The sequence below is a fragment of the Fringilla coelebs genome (genome assembly GCF_963513975.1).
Source record: "Fringilla coelebs genome assembly, chromosome: 15".
Taxonomy (NCBI): Eukaryota; Metazoa; Chordata; class Aves; order Passeriformes; family Fringillidae; genus Fringilla; species Fringilla coelebs.
In genome coordinates, this window is record NC_140041.1 from 12,879,771 (window position 1) to 12,899,127 (window position 19,357).

Genomic DNA, 19,357 nt, shown 5'->3' on the forward strand with positions numbered 1-19,357 from the left:
CTTCTTAAATGACAAGGATAATTAGAGAAAGCTTGTAGGACCAGATCCAGGTCTCACTTTAAACTGGAATTCACTAGAATGATTATGGGGAAAGCATCTGTCTAAGGAAACTGCTGACAGAGTATTGTTCATGATCATATTATCTGATTTTATCAACACAGAAGCTGGCCCCCTGCTTCTTGTGGGCAGACTGTGTGGAGAAATGAGCTCTGCAGCTGGCTCCAAGCTGCAAAATTTGTGCCTGGATTGGATTTCTTCAAAGCCAGAGATGTTTTCATTCAGCTGGGCCATGCTAATCGCATTTTATTGCTACTTAAGCAGGCTGGGGAATTCAGACACCAGGACAGTAACACAGGCTCTACCTGGACTTGCAGTAGGTACTGTTCTTTCACTCTCCTGTTCAGGACAGACGATGTCACCAGCAGACCATTTTGGGTGACTTCAAAGGCTTTCCCATCATTGCCCTGGGTGATCTGGAACGAGTAGGGTGGTCCATTTTCTGGAGAGTCTCTGTCGCTCATAATCAGCTCCAGGACACTTGTCCCCACGGGAGCATTCTCCTGAAATGGGGAAAGATGCTATTGGAGGAAGATAAGCAAAGAGAAATGGCCCAGGGAAACCTATAGTGCCCCAGGAGCTGCTGGATCAGGAACAGGAAAACAAATCCCACCCCTGCCCTAGAACACACAGAGCACAAAGCAGCCATGTGATTCATCACTGTCTCTCCACTTTACTCCAACAGCAGCCTCAGAATGAGTTCATTAGTGCAATGAGAGGGACTGGGAGAACAAACTGTCTCCTGGCTTACCTGCACCACCACACTGTAGTTGAGCTGGAAGAAGCGAGGAGGGTTGTCATTGACATCAGACACATGGACATGCACAGGGACATCACTGAACTGAGCAGGGTGGCCGTTGTCCGTGGCTCGAACTGTCAGGGAGTAACTGGGGATCTGGAGGATTTGTAGCGCAGGATTACTTGGAGAAATGGCAGAATGGTGGCTTTTCCACATTGAAATTTTATTCTGCTGCAGCTTGATGAATTGCCCGAGGTCATGAACCATGGCCTCCACAGCTTTGCCTTTGGCTAAGGCTCTCCTTCCATAAATCTCACTCAAAGCTCATTGCTAAACTAAATCAGCCTCACAACAGTTGCAGAAAAGAGAAACAACTTGGCAAAGATGGATGAAATTAAGCTGGGAAAACACTTGTCAATAGTGGTTTAAGAATAATAGAATCACCAAATAAGCTTAGCTGTAAGGGACCAATGAGGTTCAGCTCCTGTCCCATGCAGGACATCCCAAGAATTCCACCATGTGCCTCAGAGTGTTGTCCAAAGGCTTCTAAACTCTGGCAGGCTGAGACAAGCTGCTGCTGTTTTATGAATGAGAGATTGTCCAGGTGATCTTTCTCCTCCCCACACCGGTTTTCTCTAATGCTCTAATGCAGAGAAGCAGAACCCAACCATGCTGGTTTCCACAACCAATATTCCCAATATTGAGACCAAAACTCAGAGCTGTGGAAGGTGTCCCTGCCCATGGAAATGGTTGGAAATAGATGATCCTCAAAGTCCCTTCCAATCCAAACCAAACCATTCCATGATTCTATACTGCCTTTCCTAAAGACCAGCCTTCCTACTGCAATATCTGAGTCTAGAAAACAAATTAATGCCTTGTCTTCTACCTACAATACTATGAGTAAATAATTCAGAAAAGAGGAGGTAGCTGAGTAAGCTGTTCTCCCTCAAGTGTTTTGGGACACATCTGTTTCAGCCTTGCCATTCTCATTTTCCTGAACTCACCTCCTCCCTGTCCAGATGCTTGGCAATGCTGATCTGCCCATTTTTGGGCTGAATGGCAAAGTGTCCCAGTGGGTTCCCTTCCACGATGGAATATGTGATCTGATTGTTCATGGACCCATCCAAGTCATCAGCTGACACCTGTTTGGAGAAAAAAAAACAAAACTCTGCTAGGACCCTTGGGCCAAAAAGGACATGCCATGAAGAAATGGGACCACTTTGTCATTTAAGGGTATTGGTTTGAGCTTGCCTTAAATGAGGAGGGGGAAAGGCAGGTGGTTCAAGTAAGTGTCAACCAACAGATTTTTTTCAAGACAACACAGTTTCCTCAGCTTTCTCCTAGTCCCTTTCCTGACTTTACCACCCCTGTGATGGTAACAGGCCAGACAGGGAACTCCACATCACCCTAGACTCTGCTATTCTGCCCAGGGGAGCCTCTGCCTTCCCCAGGTCACAAGGGCATTGTCCTTTTTCAGGCATTTTTGTTTTCTTGGGATGTTCCCAAGCTCCTAAGCCCACCCTTAATCTTCACTTAAAGGTGTCTTATAAGGCAAAGTGTTCTCCATGTCTGTGGAGTTTCAGGAATTCTGCCAATCATCCTTTTTTAAAAGTCAGGCTTTAATCTTAGACGCTGAACGTCACAAGCCCACTGAGGTCACTGTGTCCGAGGCAAATAAAAGTGCATGAGAGGAGTGAATATTGCATAGCACAAATAAGGAAGAGGTGAAGACAGCTGGCGTGGTTCAGTCATACCGTGAGGATGATCTCTCCAATGGCAGCATCCTCCCGGATGTCAGCGAAGTAGGGATCTTGGATGAACTCCGGTGCATGGTCATTAATGTCAGTTATGTTGATCACCACCATGGTCACATCGCTGAGAGAGGCTGAGCCCTTCCTCGTGCCCTCAATGGACAGGTAATACTCATGACTCGCTTCAAAGTCCAGGCTCCCATTGATGTATAAGGCACCTACGTTGGGAGATGGGGAGGAAAGGACAGAAAATATTTCAAATGAATGGCACACGAGATTTCTTGGAATACTGCAGATATGCCAAGGCAACTGCCAAACTGCCAGCTGAAACAGTGTAGTTGACCTAACTTCGACCCCCCTGATGTGGAAGAATTAGCAAGAGCCTTGTGACCAGAGAGGCTGAGGAGCCATTCATGAGGATGTTACAGCCAAGGGCAGAAGGCCATTGCTGACACAGCCAAGGGCTCGTTTCAGGGAGTTAGCACTGGCCTTCTGAAAACAGCTCTTATCACATCTCTGTGCAAACAGAATAGGGCTTTATTTGGCTGGTAATCATGGCTCAACACCTGCCCATGGTTAGGGTGCTATTATCCATGTTCATTGACTGTTACTCAATAAAGCTGCCTGTTACCCTGGGCAGCAGGTTCCTCATGGGATCTTGATGGAAAGACTTTTTAATTGAAAACACTTTCTCTTGAAGTTTGAAGTAGGAAAATTTCCTCATCCTGTTCTCCACGTATCCCTCATTCACATGGCCCTGTCTCAGGTCTCAGACACACAGGAGGAATCTTTCCATTAATTTCAGTAAGATTTGGATCACTCCTAAAATGACTTGGATGGCAAAATTTTAAGTAGAAAAGAAGACTGTATTCCCTACCCTTGTGCTGGGTAAAGACAGAGCTAAGCAGAAGTGGGAGCCAAATGGGGAAGAACCAAAGAAGATGCACACAAAGACATCCTTTGATGTTGGATCATCCTGGACCTGCTCGGGCACAAGATCATTTTACCTGTGTTGGAGTTCAGCTGAAATTTCCCGTGGTCATTGCCGTTCACAATTTCATACTTGATCTCTGTGTTTTCTGCATTGTCCCTCGTCAGGACTGACAAGTTGAGGACCTCGGTACCAACAGCCACATCTTCTTTCACCATGGCCACATATTCAGGGGCCAGGAAAACAGGCAGGTACTCATTGAGATCCACAACAGAGACAGTGACAGTGCCGAGGGAGGAGAGGGGCTGCGGGCTGCCCCGGTCGGTGGCACAGACTGTCAGCTCAAAGGCTGAGTGCTGGGAATCCTTCAGGGGCTTTTCCAGCCGGATCACCCCGGTGGTTTCCTCAATTGAAAAGTGTCCATTGGCAGAGTCAGACAGGGAATAGACCACCTCAGCGTTGAGACCTGGAAGTGAAACAGACTTTCAGGTCAGTAATTCAGGCTGCAGTAATTCACGGGTAGGGATGCTGCTGGGTTTATTTATTTATAATGCATTAGGACGATATGAACAGAATGACCTTCAATGCCCAGGGAAAACAGAGGCTGTATGAACATCAGACCAACATCGAGTGCGCCCCTGCTCATCTGCAGGTTCAGTCATCTAGCCAGCCCTCACCATTATCCACCAGTGTCAGCTGTCTGCATTTACTACTGTTTCTCATTTTTAATTACCTTGTTTTCAAATGTAATTTCTCTTCATATCTGCTTCCAAAGAAGATAAATATGATCTTTCTTTTCTAAATCCAGCCTCTGCTGGAAAGGTTTATTGGAAGTTCCTTTCTTAGGAGAGGAGCCTTACCTATACTTCTGAGAATCTCTGTGTCTTCAGAAGGACCTCTCCATCCATATTACCTACCTTGCCCATATCTAAAACTCTTTTTTCCTTTATTACACTCATTCTCAGTCCCCACCTTTGAACAAGTTTCTCTCCAGTTTAGATCCCTGTGTCACAGTTTGTGCTGTGCATCACAGCCACAGTCACTGAGCACATTCTCAAAGAAGGTCTGCATGTTCCTACAAATACTGTGCTCCCAACAGAGTCACAAAAATGCTGATGGCAGCCCAGTAGTCAAGAACCTGTCAGTGATGAGATCCAGGCACATCTTCGCCAAGATTCAATCATCTAAGCCCATTGCTGTAGCACTTCCCTCGGTTCTATCAAAGGCTTCTATTCAGAATGAAAGATGAACTCTACCAGCACATAAATCCCATTCTGACTCACCTTCATCAAGGTCCCTGGCCGCAACCACAGCGATGGGCGTCTTAGTTGTGGTGTTATCGAAGACGGCCACGGTGCAGTGGCTGGGGAAGAACCTTGGTGCGTTGTCATTGGTGTCCTCAATGATGAGTGTCACATCAGCCTGGCACGAACGGCCCCCGCCGTCAGTGGCTTTGGCTACGAGCTGGTACGTGGGCTTCTGCTCACGGTCCAGGGGTGCAGATGTGGTCAGCTCCCCTGTGGGAAAGAACAGGAGGTGGTCGTGTCTCCAGCAATCACAGCTGCAGCCTACGAGACCTCAGAAGGTTCAGCTGTTTTCCTGGATGAACCGTGGGAGACAATAATTGAGCTAATAGTGGTGATGTGTCCACGCCACATTGCTCAGGGCTATCCTCGGATCATTGCCAGCCAGGGCCCTGGCAAGGCTTTGCATGGGCAGTCCTGCAAGTTCAGCTGAACTTCATCCAAGGGATGCCATCATGGGATAAAACTGTTCATAAATAAATTGCACTTCTAAACTCCACTGCACTGAGCTTTCTGCAGTGTAACAAACCCAAGTGATCTCTAGAATGATCATCAAGTCTGGGTAAACACACTGCCCAGGACCCAATAAGAGATGTTTTGGGACTTAGATCTTGTGTCTTTGGCTCAAGCCAAATACTTGCTGCTCTTTCCTCCTTGAGACCTGGCTGCTAGCAATGGTGTCTGCTCTTCATTTCAACAGAACAGACAGAGCAAACAGGATGATGTAGAACTCCCTCTCCTCTATGCTGTGGCCATTCCTTCCTAGCTTGGGACAGCTGGAATAAACAGCTCCTTGTGCTGGTTAAGAAGAGGTAAGTGTTGAGCCATGCTGGGAGCTTGCTTTTCTCAGGGGTGGGTGAAGAAGAGGATGAAAGCAGCCCTGCTCTCACCTGTGTGTGGGCCCAGCCGGAACTCCTCGGCGCCGGGGCCGTGCAGGCTGTAGGTGATCTGGGCATTGCTGCCCACGTCGGGGTCACTCGCTGATATTTTCAAAATTAAAAGACCTGGCCCAGCATCTTCAGAGACTCTCCCAGTGTAGAGTATCTGGCCAGGAAAGAAGAAATCATTGGCATCTGAACTCTCTCCAAAATACCTCCACCCCATATGGAAGGAGAACAGACCCACAGAAGCTTCACAGAGGATAAACTCTGTGTTTTATAGGGGAACACAATGTGCCTCCCATTCCTGGCTGCTGGGGTGTGGACTGGGACAAGTGAGCTCATTTCACACAAGCCTTTGAATCTCCTTTGGGAAGTAACCACCTCTGTTCGTTCTCACCATGAGTGACGTCCACACCAGCGATCAGCTCTCTACAGCAACAAACCTCCTGATGGGAATCTCCCAGCTTAGCAGGATATAAAACTCAGTAATTTACATGCCCCTTCCCAGGAGGCTTCCTGGCATTGTTTATCTCCAAAAATTACTCTTCATAATGCTTAGGCTCTCACTTGCTGCTGGCAAACATGCTTGGAGGCTAGATTTAATATTCTTGCTTGACATGCTGCTTAATTAAAATTGTTAAGCATAATCAAAGCAACAGGATCGTGTGAGAAGAATTATGACAAGCCAAATCCTTTAACATGCTCTGCCTGTTCTTACTTCTTTTCTATTGTGTTCTTTTCCTCCCAGGATCTCCCTTTATGCCCCTGCCCCTGATGTCCCAGAACAGATGTCTTACCTGGCCACACTCAGGGCTGTTGTCATTGATATCCAGTACAAAAATTTCCACTTCGGTGGTAGCCTGAAATTTCCCATCAGAGGCCATAACCTTGAGGAGATATTTCTCTGTATCTTCTCTGTCCAGAGGCTTCTTGGAAGAAATTGTCCATTTCCCCTCAATTTGATTAACTGTGAACTGTCCCAGTACGTCTCCTTCTAGAAGGGGGCAGGAAGCAAATAAAAAAGGCATTTACTAAGGGCTGAAAATCAGAAGGGATAAGGAAACAGAACACAGGTGTGTCCACTGACGGTTTCTTCCCTAGGAGACCTGAAGGACCTGGATGCTCCTAGAGGTCTTTTCCAACCTAAATGATTCCATGACTCTGCCTCACACTGGTGATGCAAAGAGGGCACTGGTGGCACATCTAGCAGGCGAGGAGCTTTTGGTCAACCTCACTGCACAGCTGGGAAATACCCTGCACATTTTAGTTATTCCCTGTCTGCACATTACAGTGGGAGAAGGAAACAAGCGATTGCAGAGAAGTCAGTAATGTTCTGCAAATGTGCATATTCATTGCCTCAAAACCACATTGTCTCACCTTCCCAGAGCCTGTCAGTCTTTTTTGTGCATGTTCCTAAAGGGATCTGAGAGTTGTAAGCACCCTGCAGACATGGCTTGGATCTTACTGTTATGGTACCATGTACAGTGGTACTTCCTCTAACCTGTAGAGGTATTTAACATATAGCTTTGTTTTCTGGGACTACTTTTTGTTTCTATAAGAGACAAATTATGAGAGACAGGTAAATCCAGACTAGGCAGGCTCTCTGGTCCACCAGATCCATGCTGCTCCTACTGTTGTTACACATGTTGGATTTTAAATGAGCTGGATGCTGCCACAGGAGAATCCCTCTCTCCTGGGAAGGAGCTGGTGCTCTCTGCTGAACCAGGAGGAAGCACAACAGGCAGTGGGGGTCAGTGAAGAGAGCTGGCTGTGAAACAGTGGGATAAATTAAATTCACTCCCTTTCTGCTTTCATTTGTGCTGCAGTGACGAGGTTGTGGAGGCACAATGACACCTGTACTAGCTCTTCTTCTGATGCTGGGAAACACCAGCCCATGCCCAGATTTAGTTCCTGTGTGTTTGAAATCAATGTGGACAGGGGGAAGCTGGGCTCTGTGTTTACCTGATCCTCTCTTTTGCTCCATTTCTATGTTTATTTGTAAAGTTTGATCTGTGCTTGTATATGCAGAGAGCACAAGGTGTTCACCCCTAACATAAGCGTGCATCCTCTCAGTTTTAAAGTACTTGGAGTTACTACTACGTTTAAGATGGCAGAAATGTGAATACATAATGGATTAAATCTTTCATCCCTAAAGCTTCCAAATACCTAGGCATGCCATAAACCAAATGAAAGCACCAGCATTCCTCCCCTGTTTCAGATGGTTACAATAATAGATAACAGGCTGCAGCATGATCTGGCCTAATGTTTTGACCCTGAAGGGTCCTCGTTTGAGCCTCAACAAACATTTTAATTTGAAGGATCTGCCCGAGGTCTTAGAAAGACCCTTTAGGGTCAAAAAATACCATAAAAACAAGCTTCTACTTGTGCAAATGCAGAACAAACATTCCAGTGTAACTTTTTTGTTATTTTACAGCAGTGGTTAATTTTAGTTGGCACATGTGATGTTTTAGGGATGCAAGAGTAATTTTTAGTATTTCTTGTTAGCCAAAACCTTTACTAAGATTGACGTGATAGTCTTAAATATTCCCCGAGGCAGGGTGACTATCTGCAGCCTTGTTATTATGCCAGCCTCCAAGTGGTTTTTTAGGAAACACACTTTATACCAAAAAGTTATATACAGTTATTAAAAAACACAAACAGGCTACAGTTACATGTGTGATGTGTAAACTGACTGCAGTGCTGAAGGAGAAAAAGCTGGGTCAAAGAACTTAAATACAGATCACAGTATCTGTGTGAGAAAAATCTTCCTTCCTGCTGTACTGCCTCTCCTGTCCTTCCAATAGGTATTACAATTACACTGTCTTAAATATTCCTCTCTTAAGATAATGTAAATAAATATTTCTACAGTACAGTGTAACTACTTATATGTATCTTATTTATTTTTTTATTCCCAGAGAAATAGGACTATTCAGTGGTGAGATAGTTGTTTTAATGATCATTCATATTTTAATGATTAACCCACTGCAGTTACTGAAGGGTTTTGTATTCCCCAGAGTCATTTGAGTCCAGCTCACGACAGAGTTCAGCCTTCATCTCCTGCTTCTGACAGGACTGTCAGTGTCACACTATTTCTGTACTAATAACCAGTAAGACAAGGTATCAAATCCTCCCTTTGAGATGACATTCTCTCCATGCCCACTGGACATTCCAAGTCAGGAACTACTCACCGGTGATGTAGCACGTGACGCGCCGGTTCTGCTCGGAGATGTCGGCGTCGATGGTGCTCAGGGTGACAACGACCTGCCCCGGCTCCGCGTTCTCAATCACCGACCCCCTGTAGAAATCTGAGGTGAACTGCGGGGCGTTGTCGTTTTCATCAGACACAGTGACCTCCACCAGGGTTTGGGAAGAGAGCTGCACCTTCCTGCCGTGGTCAGTGGCCACCACATAAAAGCGATAGATCTCCTGCTCCTCGCAGTCCAGCTCTTTCAGGGTGGTGATCCACCCGCTCTCACCGTCGATGGTGAACAGCCCGCGGAGGTTGCCAGACTCTGCTTCCAGACTGTAGGTCACCTGCCCATCACTTCCCATGTCCTGGTCATTAGCTGTCACTTGAATGACTGTGGTTCCTGAGGGCATGTTCTCCATGACAAATGCTCTGTAGGGATCTGCCTCAAAAACAGGTCTGTTGTCATTCACGTCCTGCACTTGGATATTCACAGAGACCAGAGAGACCAGCTCAGTATCCAGATGTGAGCAGTGAGCCATGACATCAACCTGGTACCATTTGGTGGTCTCATGATCCATAGGTTTTTTGATTCTCAAAGCCCCTGTGTGTTCATCCAGTGTGAACACCTCGTCCTTGTTACTTTCCGTAGTGGTTCCCTTCACCAGGCTGTATATAATGGGATCCTCTGCAAAAGCTTTGACCGACCCTATTTCTGACCCCTCTGGAAGATCCTCAGATGCAGAGAACGTATAAAGGGGCTCAGAAAACCTTGGCAATGTCACCTCCCTGGGGACAATCTGGAGATTCACCGGAACAAGGGAGTTCCAGTGAGGGGGTCTGCCATCTTCAGCCTTCACCTTGAAGTTAAAGGCTCTGTTTTCTAAACCAATAAGACTCTCCTTGACCTTAACAACCCCAGTGGCAGCATTGATCTCCACAAGGTCTTCTGCCACATCTTCCACAGAGTCAACAGAGTAAATGACATCTGCATTTGCACCTTCATCAGCATCATAAGCCAGTACCTGGATGACAGGGGAGCCTTTGCTGACATTGGACTGGATGGACAGCGTGTATTCAGAGGCTTTGAACAGAGGTGGGTTGTCGTTCTCATCTGTAAGGATTATTTTGACAGTGCAGAAGGCCACCTTCCCACCCCCATCCTTGGCCATAACTTTAATGGCAATTACTCTCTCTGTGGAATTTTCCCTGTCCAGTTTTTGCAGTGTGGCAATACAGCCTTTATTGTCTATGGAGAACTTCTCATGGGCGAGTTTATTTATGATGGTGTAGTCTATGGTGCCATATGGGCCACCATCAGGGTCAATAGCCAGCAGCTCAATCACTTTGGTTCCTATCTCAGCATTTTCTGCCAGCTCTGCCTCGTACACATTCTGCTGGAAAGAAGGGCTGTATTTGTTGGCATTTGTGGTGTTGATATACACAGGTACAGTGCTCTTGAAAACTCCATCTGAAGCAGAAACTCTGAGATTGTAAGACGGCTCCAAGTCCTTTTTGCAGCGGTTGAACATGGTTATTATCCCAGAAGTGCTGTTGATGGCAAAATGCCTGTTGTCATTACCTGAGAGGATCACGTACTCCAGCCGGGTGGTGTCTCCACTGTCGGGGTCCAGGGCCTGGACTTTGATCACAATGTGCCCACATGTAGCCATTTCACTGACCTTGGCTTCATACTGAAGCTGGCTGAACTCAGGGGGATTGTCATTGATGTCTGTCACATCTACGATTACCAGGGCATCGCTACTGAGTGGAGGCACCCCGTGATCCGCAGCTCTGACTTTCAAGAGGAACTGCTGATTTGTTTCATAATCAAGTGCTTGAGCTGTTGTTATTTGCCCTGTGCTGGCATCAATATTAAAGAACTTGGCAGCATCTGAACCATCATCCATGATCTGATAGGAGACCACTTTGTTTCTGCCTGAATCCTTATCAGAGGCAAAGAGCTGGACAACAGGGGTGTGTGGTGGCAAACTCTCCGAGACAGACGCTGTGTAAATGATCTGAGAAAATATGGGAGGGTTGTCATTAATGTCCTCCACCTCCACCTGTACTCTGGCTTCTGAGAAGGATCCAAGTGCTGTGTCTGTGGCTCTAACAGTGAATGTGTGTTTCGTCTCTAGCTCATAGTCCAGCTGCCCTGTGACAGTGAGGACACCAGTTTTGAAGTCGGTGTTGAAGAGCTTCAGGGAATCTTCTTCCACAATGTTGTAGATGAGGCGCAAGCCTTCGGGGCTGCGGGCCTGGATGTGGAGGATAGATGTGTATGGGGGGACGTTTTCTGGCACCTTCACTCGGTAGTACAAACTCTGGAACAGAGGGTTGGATCTGTTCCTCACACTGATCACAACCTCCTCTTCAGCGTGCAGGGGAGGCTCTCCTTTATCCTTAGCAATGACCCGGAGGCTGTATTTATTTAATGCTTGATAATCAAGAGGCCTCTTAAGGGAGATGTCTCCAAGGTAAGGGTCAATCCAAAAGTATTTGTATTCCTCTGCAAACGAATAGGTAACAGCTCCATTATCCCCTATGTCTTTGTCTGTTGCTGACACCTGAAAAAGGACATCCCCTGGCTCTGTGCCATCCTGCACCGAGGCGTAGTATGGCACATTCTCAAACTGTGGGGGGTTGTCATTGACATCCTCTACATAAACTCTGACTGTGGCTTGGGACACTCTTGGTGGCTTCCTGTTGTCCTTCACTTCCACAGCTACCTCGTGCATGTCTTGCATTTCGCGGTCAAATTTGACACCCTTGGTCTGTAGAACTCCAGAGGCTTGGATTATTTTGAACCTTTCCTTTTCATTCAAAAGTGAGTAGGAAAGGGGCTCATTTAGCTGATACCCTTTGACCCCAAGAATGGTTAGAGTCTTCTCATCTGTAGAGTTCTCCATCACAGTTGCTGTATATACATCTTGCTCAAATTTCAAGCTGGTACCTTGTGCCCGAGTTAAATTTAGCTTAACCAGAGCAGTGCTCTTATATAAGCCATCACCAGCTCTGACTGTGAGCTCTTGGTAGCTTCTTAGGCCAGTTGTGTTAAGAATGGAGATGAGACCTGTTAGTGGATGGATATGGAAAGCATTGTCAAGGTTCCCTTCCACGATGCTGTAGGTCACCTCCGAATCTGCATCTTCTGCCTGCACTGACAAAAGCTCCATCCCTGGGTGGGCAGGTAGCAAGACAGAAATGTCATAGGTGTCTTTGAGAAAGACTGGAGGTGAATCATTGACATCTTTAACATGGATTGTGACCTTGGCAGGCTTGGATGCAAACAAGCTGGGACTTCCACTGTCGTGCACATGTACACTGAAGTGGAAAGCTGGGGTGAGCTCATAGTCTATATCAGCACGACTGGTCAGTGTCCCTGTGCTGGGATCCACGGTGAAATATTTCAGTGCCTCTGGTTCCAAAATCTCATAGGTCAGCAAAGCATTGGAGTCTTGATCAGCATCTGTTGCATAGGTGACGAGGGGAGCATTGCTTTCATCCAGAACCATGCTTTGTGATGGGGCATTCTCCATGATCCAGCCAATGAAGGAAGGCTTAACGAAGACAGGCACATTGTCATTCTCATCTATGACATAGATGAACACCACTGCATCCATAAATGCTCCAGCCATGTTGGTACCACGGACTTTCAACTGGTAAAAAGACACCTGCTCAAAATCTAAGTTCTTCTGAGTGGAAATAAGGCCTGACTGATAGTTCATGGAGAACACTCCATCTCCGTTTCCATCTTTTATTTCATAGCTGACTGGTGACAAGCTTGTGGCTGAAACCTGGATCAGAGGAGAGCCAATGGCAGTGGATTCACTGATCTCTGTGATGTATTCAGCCTCTGGAAATTTTGGAGGGGTTCGATCCGAGGGTCTAATGTGGACATGTACTGTGGCAGAATCTTTAAGCTGAGGAAACCCCTGATCTTCTGCCTTTACAATGAGAGTAAATCGCTCCTGCCTGGATGGGTCCAGTTTCTGGGCAACTGTAATAATTCCAGAATATGGGTTGATGCTAAAGAAGCCTTCCCCATTACCTGCAAGGAGAGAAATTACAGAGTGAAGAATGCAGACACCTTACTGGTCTTTGTTTTCTGCAACTCTTTTTCATAGATTCTCCTGATTGCAGAGTTGATTAACATCTGTTTCTTCTACTGAGAGAAATTAATTCATTTCTAAATAATTTTAATTGTAAGAACAATGAACCCATTGAGATCTGTGAGCTAGCATTTGAATCAATCAAAATGTAAATTGGAGATAAACATCCTTCTAATTTAAGCATATTTAGTGGTGGCAGAGCATATGCTTGAAGCTTTTGCCTCGTGTGCAGAACATGGTAGCACAGACAGTACTAGTTCCTTCAAGCCCTGTCATGCTTGTAATTACCAATACTTCAGGAGCAATTAAATTCCTCACTCCTTGATCTAAATTGCAGTGAGAAAGATGGAGCAAAGGATGGCTTGTCTCCTGCAAAGAGTTTGCAGGCTAAATAGGCCATGTGGCACAGACATAAATACTTAAGTTTTAACCTTTACAGTGAATGATAAAATATTTGCCCATTGAGCATGAATGACTCAAAACCACTACCAGTCAATGCTGAGAGGGTTCTCACCATTCCTTGAGGATGTGTTTCTTGGTAAAAATAGTGGAATGATGATGACTCCTGTGGGAATTGGGAGTACTTCTGCCTAACAATTGAATAGTTCCCATGGACAAAGAGGAGCAGATTTTAGGCTGTTCTAACTCGTCCAGTCACTATTTTTCTTTGACCAGTGACTCAACATTAAACTGTCTCCTTAAGAAAAGATGCTAATATTCCATAATATGGACATTACCTACTCACTCTGGATTTTTTTTTGGGTAGGAAGAAAATCACATTTTAGAATTGTGCAGCCATTTGATCTTCTTTGCAACAGCTAGAGAAAGCTGGTCAAGTGGCCACCAGTCAGAGCATGGTAATGCAGGTATGATCACAACCTAAACTGTCTTGTTGCATGGCTCTCACCTGCCTGAAGGGAGTAGTGGATTTCAGCATTAGCTCCCTGGTCCTGATCAAGGGCTCTGACTTGGATGACCTCTGTGCCCACCACTGCAGAGTCCAGCACTTCTGCTTCATAATGGATGCTGCTGAACTGGGGAGGGTGAAGGTTGCAGCTGTCCACGCGGACGATGACTCGGACAAAGTTCCGCTTGATGGGGACCTCTTGGTCTCGTACCTGAATGGCAGAGAGAGAGCAGGAACAGTCACACCCAGGAACAAGCCAGTCTTGCCTGCACCATCTTCCAAGTATCTCATCAGCACTCTTACAGAGATGGGTGTTTTGCAATGGTACCAATCCCTTGGCTGGGAATGAGTTTCAGCACCAAAGCTCAGTCTTGAATTTGAAAGCAAACATTACCTATTACACACTGTGTTTTCTTTTGTAAGAATCCACTGGCCCCCTCCAAAGAAGGTGGTTAGGGGAATGCAGGGTGTAACTACATTTAGCCACATAGTAAGGGTTAACACCCTGCTTTCCTCTTCCCTATTGCTCCAGACAAGTCCTACCTCAAAGACTGGAACCACTTTTAATTTCTCCAGTGACCCATATATCCTGGCCAAACCAGTGGACTCAGCAGGGCTTGATTAGGACTCACCATCACTGTGAGGGTGTGCTGAGGCATGGGCTGGGAACTGAAGCCTTCTGCTGTTGTGAGGGCTCCATTGCCTGGATCCAACTGGAAAAGTCTTGTGCTTTTGGGGTCCACACTGCCATGGATGGTGTAGATGAGCCCCTTTCCTTTGTCCTTGTCTGTTGCACTGACTCTAAGGATTTCTCTCCCTGAGGGGGTATCTTCAGGAATCCTCACCTCGTAATGGCTCTGAAGAAACTGAGGACGGTGCTGGTTGATGTCAATCACATGGATAAATGCCTGTGGGGGAGACAGCACAGTGAGGGCAGCAAGTGGACATGCAGCCATGCAACATTTCAGCTACCAACCCTTCTTGTGTGCCATAACCATCACAGTTTTCCAACTCTTGGAGCTTTGCCATCTGTGATGACTGGGAGCCCCTTTGATCCCAAGGAACACCTGCTGTGCCTTCCCCTTTTGTGTTTTTCAGTTTGCTTCCTTTCCTTTTTCAAAATCTCTCCAGTCTGGCAAGGCATTCAGAGTGAACGTGCCTGCACTTGGCACGTGGGGGAACAGTCACAGCCTGCCACGGAAAGCAGCAGCAGCTCAGCCGTGGTGCCAGCTTTGCTGCTGGCTGGTGCCTACACAGCAACCCCCATTATTTACCCAACAGAAAGCTGACAGAAGGGGATGTTTGGTTAAAGAAGGGAGGGTTGGGCCTATCTCAAGAGCAGCAAGTGTGTGGAGAAACAAAATTTCTGTTCTACCCTTTTTAGCCAAGTTTTCCTCTCTGCGTTGAACAGCACATGCTGTGAATCCTGAATCCTGCTGGGGAAGTCACTGCTTTCTCCTGTGTGGTCTCCTACCCTGGCTGTCCTGACCCTCCTACTGATGTGCCTCCTGCATCTTAGGAAGCCTCAACCAAGTGTAATAATTTGCTTCCTTTAGCAAACCTGAGCATGCCATGGGGGTTTTACACGAGCAGGTTTCTTGACATCTGCTAGCGGCCTTGAGTGCCAAAATAAACGTAGGGATGAGATGCAAGGTGGCATGGAATGCACACTAGGCAAGGTGGGGCTTTGTTTGTTTATTTGGAACAATACTTGAAGATAGCTGAGACATGTGGCCATCCGTTAGCATCACGTTTCACAGGAATGGTGGAGTTCCTCACTCATCATCCCCCACAGAGAATTTCCCATGATAAGCATTACTGACAGGTGACTCACATCCTAGGTCTTCCTGTGCATGGCTGGATTTTTGGCTGCTTCTTATGCATGGAGAGAATGACTAGTGAAAGATCATGCCTTGAACACCCCTCCTCCGGGTAGTAAAGATGGGCAAAATCTCATCATTTTAGTCAGGGCTCAGGGACATGCCTGAGACTGAAGTGCCTCCTTTTACCAGCACTTACTTTATATGTGGCAACTCAGACCACACAGCATCTCTGCAGCTGCCCCACTCACTCCCTAGGCCTGACCTCACCTCTTGCAGATGGATTTGTGCTGGCTGTATCTGGGCTAGCATGTCCCAGGAACACCCCTTGACATGGGAACACAGACCCAAGCCTGACCCAACTGTGTACACACCTCCCTTGTCCCAGATGTGTTGTAACTCAGCCTGAGCAGCTGAGACCAAGTTGAGGTCTGAGTGTGTGAAATGCCACCCCAGCTTGGCTGGTGGTGTGGATGTGTCCCTGTGAGCTGCCTGGGATCAACAGGAAAGACCCAAGCTTTCCTAGACCAGCTGTGTTTCCAACAACATAAAAACAATCATAGCTTGGTATGAGATCTGTGTACTGCAGGATCTTCCATTACACTGTCACTGTGTAATGGAGGATCACAGTGTAAGGACATTCCTGTGCGTGGCACCTGATCCAGAGCTCAGCAGACCCAGAGGAAAGGTTCCCTTTGGCATATGCTCCCTCTCAACAGGGTCTCCAGTAAGGAAAAAAACCTTACCTGGGTTTTGATCGTACTGGATCCATCAGTGACTTCTACTGTGAGATTATAGCTTGACTTCTTCCTTGCATCCAGGGGTCTTGCAATGACCATGCTGCCTGTGCTCTTTTCAATGTCAAAATCCATGTCATCATCACCACCTGGGGCATGGGGGAGACAGGGAAACAGGAGGGCAGTTACAGGCAGTTAGACTGAGAATGGTGCCACAGGGAAGGTTTCCCCCAAACCTGGAAACTCAAAACACCATGTGATAGATAGATGGATAGAAAAATGGATGGATGGATAGATAGATGGATGGATGGATGGATGGATGGATGGATGGATGGATAGATAGATAGATAGATAGATAGATAGAGAGATAGATAGATAGATAGATAGATAGATAGATAGATAGATAGATAGATAGATAGATAGATAGATAGATAGATGGATGCACACAGGAGATGGGGAGGACAAAGTTGGCACAAAGGGATAGTCACAGATGGTGACAAAGGAGTGTGAAAAGGGAGATGAGGGGAATGAGAGAAAATGAGGAGGAGGAGAGAAGGGGAAAAGATGCATTTATGCATGTGATGTCCTGGCTAGACTGGCAACAGGCCCATTTGATCATTGATTTATTTGCACAAGGTTTCCAGTCATGCATCATCACTGGCTCAGCATGGACCAGGGATCTGCTGGGTAGAACAGGGCTCTTGCTGGCTTCTGATTCAAGGTCACACTGTGGGCATATCAGCAATGGTCCTCACCACCACGGCTGGGAGCCTGTGAGCTCCCTGAATTCCCAACACTCCAACAGTTGGGGAGGCAGACGGTGCTTCCAGGGTGAGCAGAGCCTGTTGCCTCCAACCCAGATGGCTGAGAATTGCCAGGAACAGCAGGCCTGAGCAGCTCAGCAGCAGAAGGCTGTCCTCACCCTACTGCTGCTCAGCCCTGGCATGGCAGCTCCTTTCTCATGCCTCAGTTGCTGGGGCCTGTTGGGCCTCTCTTCCACATTAAACCCTGCAAAGCTGCTCTGAGATATGGAGAAGCTGAAACAGTTTCCTGTAATTCATCTCAGGTCTCAACTTCTTCCTTCCTGGCTACTGGAGGCTCTGGATTCTGCTTTATTCTATTACCAGCTGGTAAAATCTTTGCTGGTTGTAAAATTACATCTCTTCCCTTGCTGGAAGAATGCAGTGCTCACCAGCCATCTGGACCACTGCTCTCCTGCTGGGAAGGAGACAGAAAGAAGCAGAGACAGAGGGAGAGAGACCCATGGATGTCCTTCCCTGAGAAAAGAGAGGAGAGCTTCCTGTGCACCGTGCCCAATGGAAAGAAGAAGCCCAGAAAAGGAAAGAGATGAAGAGTGATTTTGCTTGGTCAGAGTTTTTGCAGACTCCATCAATCCCAGTGACAGAGTGTTTGTGGTCTGGAGAAGGTGAAACTTTGAATGAGGTGCTGAAGGCTCCTGGATCTCTGCATCACCCCCTTGGGTGCCAGCTACCATGATGCTTCCCTTGCACGGAAAATAAAACCCTGTCCTTTTCCACCAGGATAGAAACCAAGAGAGCTTTCAGCATCTCTTGGAACTCTAGGAACTGGGAAAGATGAGATCAATCTATTCTCCAGCACCCAGCAGGGAAATGATGGGATAACACTCAGAGAAATACACCGATCATTCTGCAGACACTACTAATGCCAGATAAACCTTGCACTGATATTGTCTTACTCCTTGTAGTGTTGTATCTCTTGTTGGTTAATTGTATTTATACACCATTATCCTTGCCCTAACACAGTAAGGGGAAAAACTATTCACTTGCCCAATTAAGGCTCTGTCTGACAAGGGCAGGCCCTGCAGGCAGTACCAGGGAAAGGCTGTGCAAGGTAGATTGGGGCACCACTTCAAAACATCAAATTACAGGAGCACAATTGGCCCTTGTTGGTAGGACCAGTTCTGCACATGCTGCCTGGAGAGTCCCCCGGGGTGACAGCCCACGTCCCCTCTGAATCCTGTGTCTTAAAGGAGGCCCTAGAGTTCCACATTCCATGTCTAAATCACCCCTGGGATGTGGTGAGGAGGAAGGGAGAGCCCCACAAGTTAGGGCAGACCAGGTCTTTAAAGAATGCTTCCTTCTCAGTTCCCTGCTCAAGACTCAACATGGAGAGAGACATGGGGGGTATCTGTAACACTCAGCCACACACCTGGATCCTTGCAGGCAGTTTTAACAAAACCAACAGTGTCACTTGATTCCCAGGAGGAGCTGGCACTGGCATGCCCTGCCTCTCGTGCGACACCGGAGAACATCTCAAACACAGGCAAGTTCCAGACTGCCATTAAAAAAGTGTGTTGGGTAATTGCACTTGGCACCTGAGCCCTTGGATGGGCAGCTTTGTCTAAAGACTGTTTAAACCTCCTGGTGCCTGTGAGAAAGCTTTCACCTATACCTAAAGCAAACAATTCCATTAGCTCAGGCATGCGAGTGCTGAAAGCCAAGGGAGCCAGAGCAAATGCTCACAGACACCTCTGCTCTGCTCTGATTTCTGAGCCTCACCTGTGATATTAAACCACACTTGGCTGGGGCCCATCTCGATGCTGATCACTCCCACCATGTGGTTCACAGGATCTGTTTCCATCACGGCGAAGTTGAAGTGGGGCTCATCAAAAGCCAGGGGTTCTGAGGAAGGGCCGGGCCGGGCCACCCAGCTGATGTGAAGCCTCACGTGGGAGGAGAGCGGGGGGCTGCCACCATCTGTGGCCTTGACCTGCAGAGAAAGGCATGTGCACCCAGGGAGAAAGCTGAGTTAGCTTGTAGGAGCTCCATGGAAAGCTTCTCCCACCCACCAGGAGTTTCAGCTCCCAGTGTGCCCAAAACCCCATGAAACAGATCCTGAGGCAGTGGTCCATGCTCTGGCTGCTTCCAAGGCAGAGCCATGCAACCC

General features: G+C 47.1%; 1 protein-coding gene across 1 annotated transcript in view; it reads right to left on the bottom strand.

Annotated features, from left to right (window-relative positions):
* FAT2 (FAT atypical cadherin 2) overlaps nucleotides 1-19,357 on the bottom strand; it is a gene marked incomplete at both ends in the record, with an annotated part of 43,624 nt that overhangs the window by 12,286 nt on the left and 11,981 nt on the right. Inside the window, 13 exons of the mRNA XM_084215995.1 lie at nucleotides 363-560; nucleotides 809-952; nucleotides 1,801-1,938; nucleotides 2,551-2,765; nucleotides 3,555-3,944; nucleotides 4,762-4,995; nucleotides 5,673-5,826; nucleotides 6,461-6,657; nucleotides 8,852-12,904; nucleotides 13,873-14,083; nucleotides 14,505-14,780; nucleotides 16,439-16,578; nucleotides 18,970-19,180. Of these exons, the coding sequence (XP_084072121.1) occupies nucleotides 363-560; nucleotides 809-952; nucleotides 1,801-1,938; nucleotides 2,551-2,765; nucleotides 3,555-3,944; nucleotides 4,762-4,995; nucleotides 5,673-5,826; nucleotides 6,461-6,657; nucleotides 8,852-12,904; nucleotides 13,873-14,083; nucleotides 14,505-14,780; nucleotides 16,439-16,578; nucleotides 18,970-19,180 (6,561 nt within the window). The remainder of the gene's footprint in view (nucleotides 1-362; nucleotides 561-808; nucleotides 953-1,800; nucleotides 1,939-2,550; nucleotides 2,766-3,554; nucleotides 3,945-4,761; nucleotides 4,996-5,672; nucleotides 5,827-6,460; nucleotides 6,658-8,851; nucleotides 12,905-13,872; nucleotides 14,084-14,504; nucleotides 14,781-16,438; nucleotides 16,579-18,969; nucleotides 19,181-19,357) is intronic.